General features: G+C 41.6%; 2 protein-coding genes and 1 non-coding gene across 3 annotated transcripts in view; 2 read left to right on the top strand and 1 right to left on the bottom strand.

Moving 5' to 3' along the window:
• Positions 1 to 19,748, top strand: part of Aven (apoptosis and caspase activation inhibitor) — a 115,644-nt gene that overhangs the window by 859 nt on the left and 95,037 nt on the right. Inside the window, exon 2 of the mRNA XM_051183781.1 lies at positions 15,508 to 15,688. Within this exon, the coding sequence (XP_051039738.1) occupies positions 15,508 to 15,688 (181 nt within the window). The remainder of the gene's footprint in view (positions 1 to 15,507; positions 15,689 to 19,748) is intronic.
• The window catches only part of Chrm5 (cholinergic receptor muscarinic 5), a 49,448-nt gene that overhangs the window by 16,093 nt on the left and 13,607 nt on the right, over positions 1 to 19,748 (bottom strand). The window lies entirely within an intron of this gene.
• LOC127221800 (small nucleolar RNA SNORA11) lies at positions 3,159 to 3,285 on the top strand. Its single transcript, XR_007834499.1, has one exon. It is a non-coding gene; the product is annotated as a small nucleolar RNA SNORA11 (small nucleolar RNA).

Here is a 19,748-nt window from a genome sequence, read left to right as displayed (position 1 = left end):
GTGTAGGGACCATTGTCCAGCTGCAGAGGATCCCACACAGTAAAATCCGTTGCTTCCACTCAGGAAGACTAGACTGCAAATGGAAACTTCTAGATATGTTCTACTCCAAAGGAACTTATTTGGGAACCAAGAGGCTCTGAAAGCATTCCTTCTTAGGATGGGCAGTATGAGCTCCGAGCTCAGGCTAAGTGAGGCATTAACACTATCCTTGATGCAATCATTAACTTCATAAAATGCAAGAATTTGTTTAGTATTTATTTTTTTTAGAAAGCAAGTGTGTGTGTATGTGTATGGTGTAGGCTGCATATGTGTGGGGGTCAGAGGACAACTTTCTGGAGTCCCTTCTTTCCTTGCAATGTGGATTACCAGGATAGAACCCTGATCATTAGGCTTGCACAAGTGCTTTTACTCATTGAGCTATATTGCTGGCATATATATATATATATATATATATATATATATATATGACATAGTAACTATACATTTGTGGAGTATAAAGTAGCATTTCAACACATGGATACAGTGTGTAGTGATGAGATCAGAGGAATTTGATATACCTATCATGTTAGAAATATATTACTCTATTGTGTTTGTGTGTTGGTAGTCATCTTGACATAGAGTCATCTGAAAAGAGGGAACCTCAATTGAGAAAATGCCTCCATAAGATCTAGCTGTGAGGCATTTTCTTAATGATTGATGGGGTGGGGCCTTTTGTGGGCGGTTTCACTCCTAGGCTGGTGGTCTTGGGTTCTATAAGAAACAGGATGAGAAACCAGCAGGGAGCAAGCCAGTAAGCAGCACCCCTCTATGGCATCTGCATCAGCTCCTGCTCCCTTTGAGCCCTGACTTCTTTTGGTGGTGAACTTCTTTTGGTGGAAGTGTGAGTTGAATAAACCCTTTCCTCCTCCCCAAGTTGCTTTGGTCATGGTGTTTCATCACAGCAGTAGAAACCCTAACTAAGACAGCTGCAACATTAAAATTCCTCCAGGCTAGCTGTTTTCTAATAATTATTTTTTTTCTACCGAAGTTATCCTACTTTGCTTTTGATCTTTAGAAATGATTCCTATTATCCAAATGTGCTCCTGTACTCATTAACTATCTTCTCCATCCCTCCCTCCCTCCCCACACCTTTTCTCGACTCTCATAACCACTATTTCATATTTCTTTAATATCAACTTTTTAGTTTCCACATACAAATGAGAAAATACAGTGTTTGTTTTTGTGTACCCAGCTTATTTAACTTAACATAATATCCTTTAGTTCCATCTGCTTTTCTGCTAGTGACAATTCCATTATGATATTCTGAACAAGGCTGGCTGAATAATCCTTTGTGTCAGAGGCCAGAAGAGGGCAGTAGATCCTTGGAGCCCAAGTTAAAGGTAGTTGTGTCCTCCAAAACAAGTGCTCTTAACTGCCTCTGAGGGCACCTGCACAACATGGCGTATAGTTACGGAATAAAATAGCTAAACATGAGAATGCAAATGTTTCTTATGCATTCTGACTCCAGTTCTTTTGGATATGTATCTACTACTTACTGGAGGAAGTGTCTTCTGACTTCTGCAAGCATACACTAAGGTGTATATGCTTGAATACACAGATACACTACATACACAGACATACATGCACACACACACACACACACACGGGGAGGGAGGGACTGTTGAGTGTTGCTTTCACATATCTTTCCCCTCATGTTTAAGTATATTATAAGGCTGTATAGTGATACTGGTAACGCATTTAGCTCTTTGAATGTCAGCAGACCTTATCCATATTTATAGGGCAGGTGTATTTGTATGCATTCACTTAGAAAAAGAAGTGAGACTAAGTCTCACTATGTAGCCCATGCTGGCCTTCATCTGTGCTGCCATTCCTAGTCTGGTCACTTTTTAGTTACTTATATCCAGTAAAAAGCGAGAAAACTGTAAGTTATGGCACTAAGGAAAGTAGTTCTTTCAAGGCCTATTATTTATTTATTTATTTGAGACAGGGTTTCTCTGTGTAGCCTGTCTGTCCAGGAACGCGCCTCAGACTCACAGAGATCTGCCTGCTGTTATTTATTTATTTGACTTTTTTTTTTTTTTTTTGCTTTGTAACTGGAGGCGGGCTTTCAAAAGTACACAGTAGCTATAGGCCAGCGTAGGCTACCTGAGACCCTGTCTCAACAACAGCCATAGAAGCATCTAAAATAAAACAGTCACACTGTTTTTTGTAAATAAATGGTCTTAAATACAGTCGTGACTTGATATTGGATTTAAAAATCACATCAATAAAGGCTTTAGCACTAAAATTTCAGCTGTTCCTTATACTTTTAAACTCATATTTTCTTCTCACATTTTCCTCATAACTTTATCTGGGGTAATATATTTTATGCTAGAAAGTTATTTGGTAGTTGCCTTTTACTTTGTGTGTATGTTTTTGGACTTCTAATTCTCCGGTCTCCATCTCCCCAGTGCCAGGATTTCTGGGTGGTAGAGGCATTTTATTAACATAAAGTGCAATTAGGATGACAAAACGAGTATCAAATTCATGTATTATTTTGTATCATTCATTCTATAACAGTTTTATTTTTGTATTTATGAAATCAAATTACTAATACCATGAGATTTTGTTAATTGATGTGTATTTTGTGAGAGAGTCACCATGTATAGAGACCTGTATGTTCTTCAGTGTAAATGGATCATTATTATCTGTGACTGGGAGCAATTAAATCTGTTCAGCTAGTGAATTAAAAATGTGCTGTGCGAATTTCATGTATGCATGTGTGGAATTCCTTGGGCCTTTAGTATTGTGCTCTTATGGCTTCTGTGTGTTCATTTAACCCGTGTTCTTGGTGCGATTGTTTAAGTGTTGGGTTCAGTTTGTACTTCCCACACTCTGGAGTGTGACTTCCTTAGAAGTGTGCGGTGACAGCACTTCCTCAACGCAAGCTCTGATTAAAGGACTTCCTTTTTCTTCGCTTCGATTGTATGTGGCAAGATTTCTTATTCTACAGTCCAGGCTGCCCTCGAACATGAGATTTTAGCCTGAGATGGCCTTGAACTCTTGATCCTCTTGCCGTAAGTGCTGGAATTATAGGCTTGAGCCATCAGATCTAGCAGGTCGCCACTCCCCCCCCCCCCAAGAAACAAATATAGCAGTTAAAGGAAATCTGTAAATTTAGGGTGTGCTCAGAGCAGGGGGTCTAAAGAATGGCCCCTCTGTTTATAACACATCCAATAGAATCTGGTCATTGTGTGAGGAGGGTTAGGAATGCATTGCCTTCCTCTGAGCAAATGGCCTACACATTGAAAAACAAAACAAAACCAAGAAAAAATCGTGTCTTCTAACTAAATCAAATGAAGAGCAATCAACTTATCTGTCAAATGAAAGTTATGTTAACTCCACCTCCAAAGTCCCTTTCTAGTTCCAAAATTGAACAGAGAGCATCAGGTCCAGGGCAGGGGGTGTAGCTAGGCGTGAGAACATGTGCCAGGGTCTGAAAAGGGCTTGGGTCCTATCCTTAGCATGGGGAAGACCTAGATAGATACCAGCCCCTGACTTGAAACTTGCCTGCTCTCAGCTTGATGAAAAGAGGCAATCAAAGCGCAGTTCTAGCTGCGAACAGCAGGTGGAGCCAGTAGCACATTATTTAGCTAATGGCAGTAACATTCATGGAGCAAACATGACTGGCAGCAGGCAAACAGCAGCAGGGATCTTTCCTTCTCAATTTGGTGCATCCTGAATCCCTTGCTATCCCAAGGCACTGGGAAGATCTGAGAAATAACACATTCTCATCATCATGCTCTTCGTTGTTTCTCCTCCCTTTGTTTTACAAAGAAAATTCCGTTTTTCAAATTTTCATTGTATCTTGTTCATGGCCCTATGTTACTGAGTACTGTTTCCTCAAAGTACACAAATGCTGAGCTTCCCCCAACCCCTTCTCCCTCTGGCTAGTTCCCTTTGTTCCTCAGTTTCCCTTCTTCCGTACAGTTTCACAGACACATACATGGTTTTATATATCTATAAATCTAGGACTCACAAATGAGAGAAAACACGGTATTTTTTTTTTTTTTTTTTTTTTTTTTTTACTGAGACTGGTTGGATGGGCTCCTATTACCCCCATTGTGCCCATTTTCTTGCAAGTGCGGTGACTCTCTCCTTGTTTGTGGTTAATTCTATGGAGTATATAGAAGGATTTGCCTTATCTGACCCTGCAAAGGAAACTCTTTTGGTGGTAGTGTTTTACTTTTGGGGAACGTGAGACATTTCCCCTGCCTGATCGACAGCATGCATGCCTGGGCCAAGACTAGTTGATGACTGTGGCTGTGGGGATTTTATCCTTAACATGGCATTCCAAGATGGAAATGTTTCCTGAAACTGGCGTGTAGGGTAAACTCCAGGCCTGGAGTGTTACCATGTTTCTGAATGTTAGTATAATTTTACTCATTAATGCATATTGGAGTTTAGAGTCAAAGTAAAACGTATATCCACAGAAAATACCATGTGAAATAGCAAGCTTTGGGAATTGTTCATTTCTTTTGGGATTTTAGTATCTTCTGATATATTGATTTTTGTTTCGTGTACATTCTTATTTTCTGGGTGGTAGAAATAGAATTTACAGGTATAGTGACTTTTTTTTTTTTTGATACCAAAGCCACCTATAACTCCCATTTCACCCAACTATCATATCCTTAAAGATACATTTATTTTGTTATTGTTTTTATTTATTTGTAAGTGTGTGAGTATACGCCAAATTTGTGCTGATACCCACAGGGTCCAGAAGAGGGCATTGGATCCCCTAGGACTAGAGTATGGGCTGCCTGATTTGTGTGCTAGCAACCAAACTTAGGTCCCCTGCAACTGCTGAGCCAACTTTCCAGTCCTTCATTTGTGTTAAAGAACAAGGTGTGGGTGGCATGGCCTGTAACCCTGGAACCGAGAAGGCTGAAGCAGGAGAGCCATTAGTTTTTGTTGACTTTCTCCGCTTTATTCCTTGTGCTTTTTTTTTTTTTTTTTTTTTTTTTTTTTTTTCTTCTTCTGGCCCCTAACTTGACACAAGCCGGAGTCACCCGGAAAGAGGGAGCCTGGTTTGAGAAATTGCTTCCATCAGATTGCAAGCCATGGCCATGGGAAGCAAGCAAGTCAGTAAGCAGGTTCCTCCATGGTCTCCGGCTCCTGCTCTGCTTGAGTTCCTGCCTTAGCCTCCTTCAGTGATGGGCTGTGATCCAGATGTGTAAGCCACGCAATAGGTAGCAAACTAGGGCATTTCTCTTGAGAGTTTAAGATACATTTCAAGTTCAGCAGCCTCATAGTAAAAGAAAGCAACACTAGAATTTACTTTGTACTTTTCCCCCTAAGAGTATTTGGACATTTTCACTGGCGATCTAGGAAATGTGGAATTAAATGTTGCTCTGGGTTTCTGTGAAGCAGAGGTCAATAATCGCATACTTATGCCAAAAATAAGGCCACACAGTGCTGCTGGCACTGCTAACTCCCACACTAGAGTACCGAGGTGCACTGCACAGTGGCTTAGCTTCTAGGCATTTGGCTTGCCTTACCTATCCACCACACTGATCCTGGGATTTGCATTTTGTCCTGCTGGATCAGGAGCTTTGAGAAAATCCACCTTTCTCTAATGCAAGGTGTGAGCTTTATAAGATTTCCTCGGTGTCTTTGCTGCCCTTTCTTTTAATTAAAAGATTTTCCTTTCTAATGTTGGAAGAGCTTCCTAAAGGTCACCCTGGGAGAGAACTGCAGAAGGGAGATGTAGATTGCAGGACTCTGTCCTGTTGCGGGAGAAATTGTCTCTTGAAGTTTCTGAAAAGCACCTTTTATTTTTATTTTATTTAATTTTTATTTCCCTATTCCATAGGGACAGGAAGGGAAGGAGGTTTTCAGATGTATTGCTGTGGTGCCATGCAGTTAAGGAGGGTGTATGAGGCAAGCACCTTCCAAATGCCATGCACTGTGTAGCAAAAGTAGGTTTCAGGAATCGCACATGCACTTGCCTTTACACAAACAACGCCTTTCCTTCTACTTACAAAACGCTCGTGATTGAAGTCTCTGTGAACTTGTGCAGCAGTTGTCGCTTGATTCTCTAGGGCTTTGGGAACCACGTCTAAGAGGTCTGTGAGCACATCTTTCCTCCTCTCATCAATGCCATGTGTGCATGCTCTTGATGGAGAAATGATTTTTAACATGCAACAAATGCAGCCAGCACTCAAAGCAGAGCAGGCAGGCATTTATACACCAGACAGCAGAGGAGGATGAGAGAGAACCATTCAAGAGGAGCTCCGCATGCTGGGGAGCCAGAAGCCTTGCAGCGAGACTTTGGACAGAATGGCTACAGTGGCTTGTTCTTCCTCAGTTGGTCAGTGTGTGTACACGACTGTCACCCTTGGATGATGAGATTTCTGGCAGATCTGGTTTTTCTTTTGTGTGAAATGGCAAATCAGTCTTTGCTGTTGAGACTGAGTTTGACCTTTGTCTAAGAAGACAGCTGAAGGGTTGTGTGTCAGAGCTCCGTAATAGTGGGTGTGTGCAAGGCCAGCTGGATAGTCTCTAGCAAAAAGTGGGGGAAATGTTATGTAGATACTGTATTTGAATTTTGTCACAAGGAGAATATGATTATAATTTGGTCAAGGGTCCAAATGATGTGCTGGGACTAGTCACGAAGACACACAGGTGTCAGGGAAGGGCAGAAAGAACTGTAGCTCACTCTGAGCCCTTCGGTGGTGTGAGGAGAGGGAACCTTAGCACAAGCTGGAGTTAACCCTTAGCAAGCATGGGCAGAGTGAGCTGTAGCTTCCTGTTTCATGTGTCTGCCTGTCTGTCTGTCTGCCTGCCTGGCTGGCTGCCCGCCTGCCTCTCTCTCCCTTCCATAATTTGTCAACAGTTGACTTCTGTTTAGTTTGGATTTTTTGGTAATTTTATATGCCTTGAATCTTGGCTGTTTCAGTGATTGCTAGGGTGAGTTTCAATGAGTAAGTTTTGGGGTCCAAGATCTGCTCACTTGTGGTTGGTAAGTTTGGAATGAGGGCATGACGTATTTCAAATAGACTTCATTTGTATTCATATAATTGGTTATGTGTAAGATCCTTTGTGCTCTCCTGGGCTTCACTGAAGTGAGGTCACTGAATGAAAATGCATTTAGAAGATGTATGATTTGGGGATGTAGCTAGCCAAGCATACATGAGGCCTTGAGTTCAATCCTCCAGCATCGTTTGGGTTCTGGCTCCAGCCCCTTAGTCTCCCTCCTTTCCATAGGTAGCCATGAGGACTTTCACAAGGTCTTTAGACACTAAGATAGCCTACATTTTTTTCTTTTTCAGTTTGGACAATCTCTATAGCCCCAGGTTAGGCTTGAACTCCTTAGCGTTTAGATAGGCATGGGTGACCACATGTAGAGAAAATTACTTTTTTCACACTAACATTTTGCTCAGTGAAGAGACATGTTTGCACTTCAAGATGTTTTCATTCTGCTTTTGCCTAGAAGACCTTGGACAAGCCCCTCCTCGAGCCTTACTTCATTTCTAAAGCCCAGAGAATTCAGTAGAAAATGGATGCTCTAAGAGAGACAGTCTTGCTTCAGCCTAATTTCCATTTTTGCCTCCTGGGATTTAAATCATCGAGGAAACTAGTAAAACCACCAGTAGGAAAGTCTCCCTTAAAAATGGAAAAGAAATCTGGTTGTGATGGCAAATGCTTATAACTCAGCTCTCAGGATAATTGCTGTTAAGTTTGAGGCCAGTCTAGGCTACACAGCAAGACTCTCTCTCTACCCTTCCCCCCAATATTACTCAATAGTAAAGCTCTAATCAGGTGCACTGAAAAAAAAAAAAAATTAAGAAGAATCCAGCCAAGCCTAGGAGTGCAGGATGGTAATCCTAACTACTCAGGGGCCTTAGGCCAGAGAATCACAAGCTCAATGCTTTCCTGGACATCTTAGTGAGACTCTGCCTGCCTCAAGTAAAAACTAACAAAAGGTAGTAGGTACAGCTCAATGTTAGGGTATGTAGCTAGCCTGAGGGAGGCCTTAGATTCAACCCCAGTTCTGTCAGAAAAAAAAAAAAAAAAAAAAAAAAAAATCAAGACTTCAAATCTTGCACAGCAGTGTTTGCCTGTAACCCCAGCATGTGGGAAGCCTGGGGCAGGAGGATCTGGAGTTTGAGGTCAGTCTGGGTTATTACCTAGTGAGGCCCTATCTCCAGAGAAGCAGTTTTGTGCATTGACTGAAGTGTATGGACACAGACACGAACTGCAAGAAGACATCATGATTCTTACTTTGCAAGTGTTGCCAGGGAACCGGGTTTTTAAAAGTTTTAGAGATTTAGGCTTCCCGAATCCATGTGCCTTGGTAATTTGCATCTTATCAGAACTGACAGCTACATGGCACCGGGACGATATGTGAAGAGTCTTAAGTGATAGCCCCTTCAGCGTGGTAATGAGATGACACTTCCTTGGGGCGGGGGGGGGGGGGGGGGGGAGGAGGAGCTGCTCAGCTTTGTTGGATCAGGATGGCGAATGGCTGTGGCTGGGCTGCCCTGCTTTTCTTCCTCTCTGCAGAGACGTGAGCACTCCTTTAGCATTGCTGGTGAATTGGTAACAGGTGGACTGGGTGGCGGATTGGGAAGGAGGTGGATTTAGTTAAGGAGGGAAAAGTTTGCTCAATACCCGTGGTAGAATGTTATTTTAACGTGTGTGACTTTTGTATTATTTTAAGGTGTGTGGCTTTTGTTTATGCTTCATTTAAACACATTTAACTCTGTGAAGCTGAGTTAACACCTGATGGTCTAATAAAGAGCTGAACGGCCAATAGCAAGACAAGAGCAAGGATAGGTGGGGCTGGCAGGCAGAGAGGATAAGTAGAAGGAGAAAGAGGACGTCATGGGTCAGCCACTGAGCCACACAGCCTGACACGGAGTAAGAAGGAAAGGAAAGGGATACAGGAATAGAGAAAGGTAAAATCCCAGAGCCAAAAGATAGATGGGATAATTTAAGAAAGCTGGCTAGCAACAAGCCAAGCTAAGGCTAGGGTTTCATAAGTAATAATAAGACTCTGTGTGTGATTTATCTGGGAGCTGGGTGGTGGGCCCCTCGAAAAAGTAAAAGAGTAAAACATCACACAACAAATATCTTGATAGGAAGGAACTGAAAAAGTAGTGGCTTAAAACTCTGAGTGTGAAAAAGGAACAAATATTATACTATTATTATTAATTATTGTTAACTGAGATGTGAGTTTTCCCGTGTTGTCTATGTTAGCCTTGAACTCTTGTACTCAAGCACTCCTCTTGCCCTGACCTTCTGATTGTGTATACCGCCTTGCCACGCCACGCCATGCCACGCCACAGCTCACCTAACCTCGACAGTTAAGAACAAACCCTTTGTCTTGTACGAAACACTGATACTGTTTTAAAGGGAACTGACATTACTGGAGGAAGGAACTCTAATAAATGTCTATCACAAGCTTCATCTCTGCTGTGCACCCATACAAGCCCATGAAGACACTAGGGTTTAGCAAACAGCGGTACAGTTTTCATGAAGTTTGTTGGCTGGATCCAAAACCTCTGTTAGAAATATTTTATACAAGATTCAGGTTACGATTTGTAGCACAGCCATAAATAACATGGAGATACCTTTGACTGAAGTGTGGGAAAGGGGAAGGGGCAACTTGTAAGTATAGAGCAATGGTGCTCAACTTCCTAGTGCTGCAACCCTTTAATACATTCCATGTTGTGGTGACACCCAATCATAAAATTACTGTCATTTTTACTTCATAGCTATAATTGTTATGAGTCATAATTTAAACATTTTTTGGATATAGAGGACCATCGAGGGGGTCATGACCTACAGGCTGAGAACCTGCTGTGCTGCTGTAGAGCCTGCTCATGGCAAACAATTTAGGAGCAGGAAGGAGATGTTTGGCAATAGGACATAGGTGCCTGTTGGAGGCCATCTCATTGACTAGTGTTGGGTCGTTTTTATGGACAGTGGCTATGTGACTGTGTGGCCTTGTTGTAGAATATGTTTGTCTATAAATAGATCAAGAGGAAATGAGGTAATACTAAAAAGTGTGGGGCGGGGAGTGGTGGGATGGGGAGAGATTGAACGAACAAGCGATTGTAGGCAACTGGCTTCTGCAGGAAAGAGGCGTGGAGAGTCGCTGTGCCCCATTACCTCTCAGGATCTTTCAGATAGATAGCCTACTTCACAAACAGTTCTGGTATAGGCTCCTAGTTTGTGAGACTTTGTCATGGGAGTTCTGGAGACAAATAGATTTCCTTTCCATTTCCTCCTTTTCTGTTTCCCTTTTCTCCGCCCCTCCCCCTCTTTAAATATCTATCCTTATTTTATGAATATGTGTGTGTGTATGGTACAATATATATATACAAGTGCAGCTTCTTCCAGAGGCCACAAGAAGACCTTGACTTCCCTGAACTGCAGTTTACTGGTGGTAGTGATTAGCATGTGGGTACTGGGGGCCAAACCTGGGTCCTGGGAACCGAGCCCAGGTCCTCTGGAAGGCAGCAAGTGCTCTTAACTGCTGAGTTATCTCTCCAAACAGTTTTTTATTCCAGGAAGTGGTGTGTTGCTGCAACAAATATCTTAAGACATAGAGGTGGCCGATGAACTGGGTAATGGGTAGTGGCTGGAAAATTTGGGGATGCATATTAGGGGTCTGAATTGTCTTGAGACTGTCATTAGAAGCGTGAACCCTAAAGGTAATTCAGGGTGGATCTCAGGTAGAAAAGAGGGTTATGATACCAGACATCGGGGGACAAATGAGCTTTGTTCTAAAGTGGCACAGACCTTGGCTTAATCCTGGCCTCCTGTTGGTGTCTGTGTGTGAGCGTACAAAGAATTGCCGACTCTGCTGTTCTGACAATAGAAGTGTGGCCATGCCATTCCCTATTGGTAGAAAAGCGATAAGTCTTTTTTGTTCCTGGGTTGCTGGGATTAAAGGTCTACACCGGCACACCCAGCTGGTGGAGAACTTTAGGTTGCCCACCCAGAGTGGTTGTCTACTGAAGGATTTTCTTCATCTTCATTCTGTAGAAGGTTGAGTCAAAATGACTTTCGCCTGTTAGCAGTGAAATAGTGCTCTTTGCAGGTGAGGCCCTCCGTGTGGTCCAAATGGATTTTCTTGTGGTTTGTGTGGCCGCTGGGCAGGATAAAAGTACTTTGATCATAAGTAACCTAATTGGGTTTCTTTTACTTTATGAACCCTGTAAGCAGTGATGGGCTTCCAGGTATAAAGTATTACTGTGAACATTACCAGGGTAGCTTTGAAATGAGTCAACATAAAAACACCAAGTTTGTGGAATACTGCATTCTTGAGTATTCCCATTTGCTATGTCCATGTTTGTATAATGAAGCAATTATTTCCTATGCTTTATTTCTTCTTTCTGCTCTCCTTTGGCCGTTACATTTGGGAAGGAGGATTAAGATCCTAGTTTGGTGACCCTTCTGATTAGAGATGAGGGAGTGTTTATCTGCAGGAGGCCAGGCTATCATGAACACTCTGACTATTGAATGATGACCATTTCAGGGCCCTTAGTTCTCTTCAGGTCTCCTGCCTTCCATTTCAGGGTTTGTTTTCCTGCAGAAACATCCTCTCAGGTGTTTCCAGTCACAGCCGTGTTTTACATCAGTATCATTATCTTGCCGAAGCCTAGATTGCCATGTGCTTTTAGCAGCTTAGAGTTTTCAGGCTAACAGGAGAAGCTTCTCGGAACTTTCCTCACTGGGACAACAAAAGAATATTGAGTCTTCCCACACGGAAGCCTGCAAACACTTTCAATTCTAGTTCTGGCCCCCAAACTCTCATCGGTCCTAGGCATTAGTTGACTTAGTAGCAGAATTCACTCATTAAATAACTTTAATCAGCTGGCATCTATGGATCTCCAGAATTTTACAGAGGTGGCAGACTTGAGGCTTCAGGCTACACTTGTAATCTCTAGATTTTAATATAAATGATCATTATCTTGCTTTTGCAATGAAGCTTATGATATTTAAAGGCCGAAGGAGATCTTGAAAGGCTGATTTAGTCCATCCTTTTAGGAAACTTTTGCAGTTTTATTTAGATGACAAGTACTGATTAATGTGAAACTGGTCAGGTGAATGGTTGATGGGAAATTGCAGATTTACAGAGGATCAAGTTCATACTAAAACAATGTCCTAGATAGAAATGGGGACTTATCTACACTGTGAGTGTGTTAGGCCTATCCTTCAATCCTTCTACAGTCATCTTGTTATCTGTGCTGGGGTTTCTGTTTGTCTGTCAACCGATGTGATATGACACTCTCCCTGGACTGTGGATGGCACATTGTAGCCAAACACATTTGACTGTGATAACATTGTCCAGGGACTGTGGATGGCACATTGTAGCCAAGACATATTTGACTGGGCATTTAGGTAACATTGGAAATTAAAAATAAATCTATAAGTAATTTAAGAAAAACAGAAGCCAGGACGTTGGTGCCTCACGCCTTTAATCCCAGTTCTCAGGAGGCAGAGGCAGGCGAATCTCTGTGAGTTCGAGGCCAGCCTGGTCTACAGAGCTAGTTCCATGGCAGGCTCCAAAACAATACAGAGAAACCCTGTCTCGAAAAACAAACACACACACACACAAACAAACAAACCAGAAGGAGCCAGACAGAAGAAGGATTTTCTGTGTGCTCCTGGCCTTGTCTGTTGGTACACTACAAAGAGCTTGTGCTTGCTTCCAGTGATGTAGGATGTGGAGCAGAAAGCATTGGGGAAGGAATTTGTTTTGGAGGGGTAGGGCTAGAAGTAGTCTGTGTGGCCTGGAGGTGGTAGCACCTGCCTGTGACTCGGGAAGCTGAAGCATGAACTGTGAGCACAGTACTCAGGAGGCTGAAGCATGAAGCATCCGAATCTGAGGAGAAGCTGGGCTGCACGGTAAGGTTCTCTCAGAAACAGAACCTAACCAACCCTTCCAATTGTGTGTGTGTCATAGAAAAATGTGTTGAAATGGAGAGGTAGGTCATGCTTTCTTAATAAAAATGGTTGCCAGAAATAAAATGCATAAGTGTAACAGAAGAAAGAACCAGGAATATGTGTATATATTAGGGTACTCTCTCAGTGATGAGAAGTAGTTTTCCTTTCCCAGGTGGTACTTGGAACTTTGAATGTAGGGCCTTGTGCGTAACACACCAATAGCTCAAAAGTGAATTTTACAATTTATCTTAGTTTTTGTCTTCATCATTTTCTATAAGGCAAATGTCCTGTCTCTGTTTAGTAAAGTGTTTTTAAAAAATATTTTAATTAGAGAATTTTACATAATGCATTTTGATCATATTCACGCCTTGCCTTGATTTTGACCTTGACTCCTTCCAGATCCTCCCCCACACTGTTCTCTTCCTTTACTTTTTAATAATTCACTGAGTACAATTTGTGCTGACCATATACTCCTGATAGTGGGCTATCTAGTGGAGCATGGCGGGCCTACCAGAGCCACACTAAAAGAAAACTGACTCTTTACTCCTATGAAGCCATTACCTACCCATAGATCTTACCCTGTAGCCTAGCCTGCCTCTAATTCATGGTGATGTTGGAATTATAAATATGTGCTACACAACTAGCTAATTGGAGTTTTTAAGTTCATATTTAACTGCAGTGTATAAATGATTGGTTTGAATACATTTCACTTTCTTGACAAGGATATTATAATCTTTTGAACTCTCTTTTGAACTCTCATTTGAACTATATTTAGATTCTACATGCATTTCTCCTTTAAGAAATGGAAAAGTTTGAAATATACAACACATAGGCTAACTGTATAACAAATTTCCATTACTACCCTAGCTCAGCAATAGTCATGTAAGTAGTTTATTTCTGGCTACCATTCCTCTCCATACACTATTTGAACTAGCTCCCAAATGCCTTATTTTTTGTCATATGGTTGAATATTTGCACTTAATGCATTAGAACACTAAGAATTCATAGTACTGGTATGAATCAAACAGTAAATAGTATTACTAGTCCTTCTTAGTATGGTCAAATGTGCCGTCATTGTTTGCACTCCTCGTTGTTCTCATGATGACTGTTTCCCTGGTTAGATTATTTGAGAGTATAGATAAGTCCCCAATCTCACACCCTGAATCAGTGGAGTGTGTATGATGTACTGGGGATGGAACCTGGGACCTTCTGCTCCTGACAGCCACCCAGCTCATCAGCCAGGACCTTCTGCCACTGACACCCATCCCAGCCTCTCAGCTGGTTCTTCTGTCACTGGCACCTACCCCAGTCTATCTCTATCCTGCTGCCATTTTTTTCTTTTGCAATTTCTTTATTTCCTACAAAAAATGTGTATTGATGTTTTGCCTGCATCTATGTCTGGGTACCATATGCATGTAGTACCTGCAGAGTCTGGAAGAGGGTATTGGATCACTTGGAACTGGAGTTACAGATGATTATGAGCTATTATGTGGGTGCTGGGAATTAAACCCAAGTCTCTGGAAAAGCAGACAGTGCTCTTAGCCATTGAGTCATTTCTTCAAACCCATTACATTTATTATTATTATTATTATTATTATTTGTGTGTGAGAGAGAAACAGGGAGAGAGAGAGAAAAAGGGAGAGGGAGGGAGAAAGAGAGGGAAAGATGGAGGGAGGGAGGGGAAGGAGAGTGTGGCACATATGTTGTGGTCAGGGTTGATTCTTTCCTTCCACTGTGGGTTTTAGGATTGAACTCAGGTCACCAGGTTTGAGTGGTAAAAACTTTTACCCACTAATCCTTCTTGATGGATTGCATTTTATTTCTTAATACAATCTAGTCATCATTTTTAAATCTACTGTAGGATTTATTACAATCTACTCTTCTCTTCATGCTTTCTTTTAATGCCCAAGACTAGAAATGCTTAAGAATGCATCCTAGTTAGTTCCCATTAAAACATGTTTGTGAGGTGTGTTTGTAAACATCTGTAAATTTCCAGGGAGAGCTGAGTTTCATTCTTAAGTAATTAAATTATTTATTATAGTGTGTGTGCGTGTGTGTGTGTGTGTGTGTGTGTGTGTGTGTTGTGTGTGTGTGTGTGAGAGAGATGTGCACCATGTGTGCCATAGTATACATGCAGAAGTCAGGGGACCACTTTATTGAGTTAATCTCTCCTTTCAACTTGCTGTGGGTTTCAGGGATGGAACTCAGGTCCATCAGGCTTGTCCATCAAGTGTCATTCTTCTTTGAGTCATCTTGCCAGTCTCTGGTCCTAAAGTCTTAATCCTGTAGCCTCGGTTATTTCAAGTAGATGAAACAGCCATGAAACGTGGGGGTAGGTTCAGGCAGAATGTACCTATTTCCTTACATATGCACTAGAAAGTTCTCCGGAGACAATGCTCTGATACAGTGAGGTTATTTGGAAATATTGCTTAGGATCCCAGCCTCGTTTACAAATTCAGTTTTTAGAGTCATACCTATGCCCCATTATTTTCCTTCTTTTACTGTGAAGACTCCCAAGGTCAGGGTGCCACTGCCTGGCTACTATTGATTTGTCTTTAATGATTGCAGGTGGAAGACGACAGTGATTCAGAGACCCATGGAGAAGAGAATGATGAGCAGCACGGACACTTTTCTAGAAGAAAGATTGTCTCTAACTGGGATCGATATCAAGATACTGAAAAAGAAGTCAATGATGAAAGTGGAGAATCGCAGCGGGGGACGGACTTCAGCGTCCTCCTGAGCTCTGCAGGTATGGGTTCCAGTTGTGTGCTTGCTGTTTAGTGCTGGGAAGACTGCATAGACATTTGCTACTTCTGAAATTGTGTTAAAAATGTGATAGTGTATGCGGATCAAATGTATGTGTGCACTTGTGCCATGCTATGCCTGCGGAGGGCAGGAAATGATTTTCTCATCCTACCATGTGGATGTTGGGATAGAACCTAGTTGTCTGGCTTGGCAGCAAGCACCTTTACACACTGATTTCTCTTTCTGGCCCATGTCTATAATTTTGAGTGCCTACACTAGACAAAGAATAATTATTGATGAACGTATTCTGAATAGGAAAATTTTCGAGGGTATCAAATTGTGAGCCAGAAACACAAGATTTAGTCTTGTGCTGTGGGCTGATATTGCCATAGCAAATGCATTCCACCCTGACTAGTCAACAACACAGACTCTAAGTAATTGTATTGGTCAGCTAAGTGCTTCCATCTTTGGGCAAATATAATTTATGACTTAGGAACCTTATTCAAGGTAGGAGGAAGGAAACAGGTAAATTGTGGCTGGAAATATTGGGAAAAAAGATCTGGGAGGAAAAAGTTGAAAGAAACAGGTAAAATGTGGCTGGCTAGTTAATTCTTATCAGCTATTTGACTAAAATATCTAGGAGGAGAAAATTGAAATAATGCAATTAAATTAACTTATTCTGCATGTGGGTGTAATGCAATCAGTTGTGTAGTTAATTATTTGAAGAGTATCTGGCAATAAGAGATATAGCATAAATGTTTGAATTCAATCAAAATTCTAGCCTTGCCCAGCAGGCATGTTTATTGGCTTATGATTTTGGGTGTTTCTTTTAGCATTTTATTTACATAATTTAAAACAAGGCACATGGTTGACTCTTCTTTTATTTTTGTGGTAGTCTGCTTACTGATTTCTTTGATATTTGATTATCTCTGTTTTGGGAGGTTGCAGTTGACATGTCTTTGCTGTGTTCTGCTCTACTCTGCTGCTGATATTTTGATCACTCACTGTAGCATGATTAAGAAGTGCTGCTCTGTCTTCTCATGTATGTTGCAGAACAGCTGTGTTGGTCTGCCACAGTGTTACACTCCATCCTCTGGTCAGAAAATTTGAAGAGTATCTTCCGATACACATTTCTTGCTCCCTACAGCGATTCTGATTTTTTGTACTGTTCATATTTATATATATATATGAACTGTATATATATATATATAAATCATGGCACTTGCTTGGGGTAGGAATCAGTGGGCAAGGGCTATTGCAGTTTTACAGAGAGACCAGAGAAGTTCTTACTGAGAAGATAACACTGACTAAAGTCCTGAGGAAGGTGAGGGAAGAAGCTGACAGAGAGCAAGCTCCAAAGGCTTTGAGAGAGGAATGCTAATGGATGATCTATAAGTAGGATTTCTGTGTATAACAGTTACCTTTGAGGACTAGTAGTTAAGGAGGAACTTTCTGTTGACCCCATTTGGTGTTTGCTTATGGTGATAGATCCACTCTGGAGGGTTGTTTGCTGTTTCCCAGTGAAGTTAAGAATCCATCAGTTCTACCCGTGATGAATCTCTCGAGAAATCTGATATATGGGCATGAATGTTCATAGATGCATTGCTCAGGAGACTCTCAAGTGGAAGTAGCTCACATGTAGTGAAAAGAATGCAGAGATATGAGTCTCTCAGGCATCATGTTGAGCAAAAGAAACATCATATACCTGTAGGAGATCACTGTGGTTCTGTTTAAACATGGAGCCCAAGTGTGCTGGTGTTCACCTGTGATCCAGTGTCTGGAAGGCTGATGTAGGAGGTCACCTCAGTAGGCTACATACTGAGACTGTATCTCAAAAGATCAGATACAAAAAAAAGTTAACTGTGTTATTTAGGAGGGTGAAGAGGGGTAATGGTTAGGTAGAGGCCAACAGCAGGTGTATAGGTGTGAGCATTTCTGTGACATTGGTAGTACCCTGTTTGCCTGGATGATGGCTACCTTGGCTTAATAATTTCTTTACATTGTTCATATGTATTCTCTATTTTTTTTGCTGGGGTGCAGTTTGAGGCAGAGTTCCTCTGTGTAACAGGCCTAGCTGTCTTAGAACTCACTTTGTAGGATAGGCTGGCCTTGAACTCACAGACATCTGTTTGCCTCTGCATCTGGAGATTAAAGGCATGCTGGGGTTAAAACCACCATGCCCTGCTGTATTCTCCATTTTTTTTAATTTTACAAGTCTCCCTATAAAAGACACTCCTTTGTAGAAAGACATCAACTTGTACAGACAGGCACTGCCTGCCTTGAGTCTCTCTAGCCATGGCTGGCAGCATCTACATCTTTATTTCCAGAGGACATGGGGAGGCACTAGCTTTGTTCTAAATCATACTCATTCTGGTGGGACTGGGAGTTTGCAGCTGTCTGCTCTTTCTGTAAGCTTCTGAACCAGATAACTAGGCCACTAGCTTTTGTTTCTAAATAATGTTCTTCTAATACTAAGGTATGTTTTAAGAATTTGGTAATGGGGGCTGGAGAGATGGCTCAGTGGTTAAGAGCACTTACAGAGGACAAGGGTTCAGTTCCTAAAACCCACGTGGTTGTTCACAACCATCTGTAACTCCATTTCTGGGTGAGCCAGTGCATTCTTCCAGTCTCTGCAGGAACCAGTCCATGCATGTGGTCCACACACATATGTGTGGGCCAAACATTCAGACACATAAAATAAGTAAATGTAAAATTTGGAAGTAGGCTGGTTATGGTTGGTGCATGCCTTTAATCCCAGCACTCCAGAGGTAGAGGTAGGAGGACCTCTGTGTGTTTGAGGACAATCTGGTGAGTTCCAGGACAGCCAGGACTACATAGAGGGATCCTGCCTCAAAATACAAAACAAACAGCAATACAACAAAAACAACAACAGCAGTCGTTTAGAAGTGGTAGCCTGTCCTCATTTACTGTCTTCAAGGTATAAATAGTCCTCAAGCAGCTTTTTCTTTCTTGTTATCTCCCACCCCAAAGTCAGTCACTGAGTTCATGTCACGTGCATGGTCTTTTCCTTTCAAGATGCCACCGATTACTAGAGATCCAAAGTGTTCACATTGTGAGCAGAGTACCAGGATAAGACTGAAGATAAACGTGGAAGAAAAAGTTAGGTATGAGTGTATCAGGTCTGTTTAATTTTTAGTGAAAATATGAAAATGACATGATTAGATAAATTTGGGAGAGAGAGGATTAAAAAAGCCAAGTGTGCTTTTGGCAAAGTCTCTAGTAAAGATTGGTGTAGAATAATCTTTATGAAGAGTACCAAATGAATGAATTCAAAGGTTATGGAAAGGCAGTTAACCTCAACAGTGAAGAGTAGTGTAATCCAGTAGACAACTGCAGTGTAGGGTGATTATGAAGGTAGAATGGAAGGAACTTGACCGGGAGCTGTCAGGTGATTGATTGGAGGTTTGTTGTAGACTTTGAGAGGGAAACTCTTGGCCACATCCTTCAATGGAGTTAGAAATACCTGTATTTTAACCTAGTACAGTTTGTGAGGATCATGTAGAATTATTTAAAAAAAAAAAAACAAAACAAAAAAACTATAACGTGAGGAAGGCAAACTGCTAAGGGTAGAAGATAGTATCTAATTTCTGACATCAGATCATTAAAATAGGTATGTCAGAATATGCAGTATGGTGCTGACTTGTATAATCAGAATACAAAAACAATGGCCACTAACTCATTTTCTTTTTATATATGAGGTGGGAGGGAGGCTTACTGACTTTGAAGCTTTGCAGTCTTGAAGGTGACACAAAGAAGAACCGAATCTGTGGTGGAAGGGTTATCATGCTAAGCAAAAGAAGTGGAGCAGTGATTTAACAGTGGCGTCATATATATTCCAAGGCATAAAGACAAAGACAATCAATCAAATGTGCATAACTAAAGTGTTGGGAGTTTGCATGAGTGTCTGTGTGCATCTCACATGAGTGTCAGTGGGCCTTGTGGATCATCCCACTGGGACTGTTCTATAGTACATCAGATTGTGATGAGTTCAACCCAGTCCCTTTTCTTTTTTCATATTTCGAGACAGGGTTTCTCTGTGGTTT

Source organism: Phodopus roborovskii, unplaced genomic scaffold (assembly GCF_943737965.1).
Source record: "Phodopus roborovskii unplaced genomic scaffold, PHOROB, whole genome shotgun sequence".
Classification (NCBI taxonomy): Eukaryota; Metazoa; Chordata; class Mammalia; order Rodentia; family Cricetidae; genus Phodopus; species Phodopus roborovskii.
Note: the sequence above shows the minus strand (reverse complement) of the source record. Positions and strands in the feature narration are given on the sequence as shown.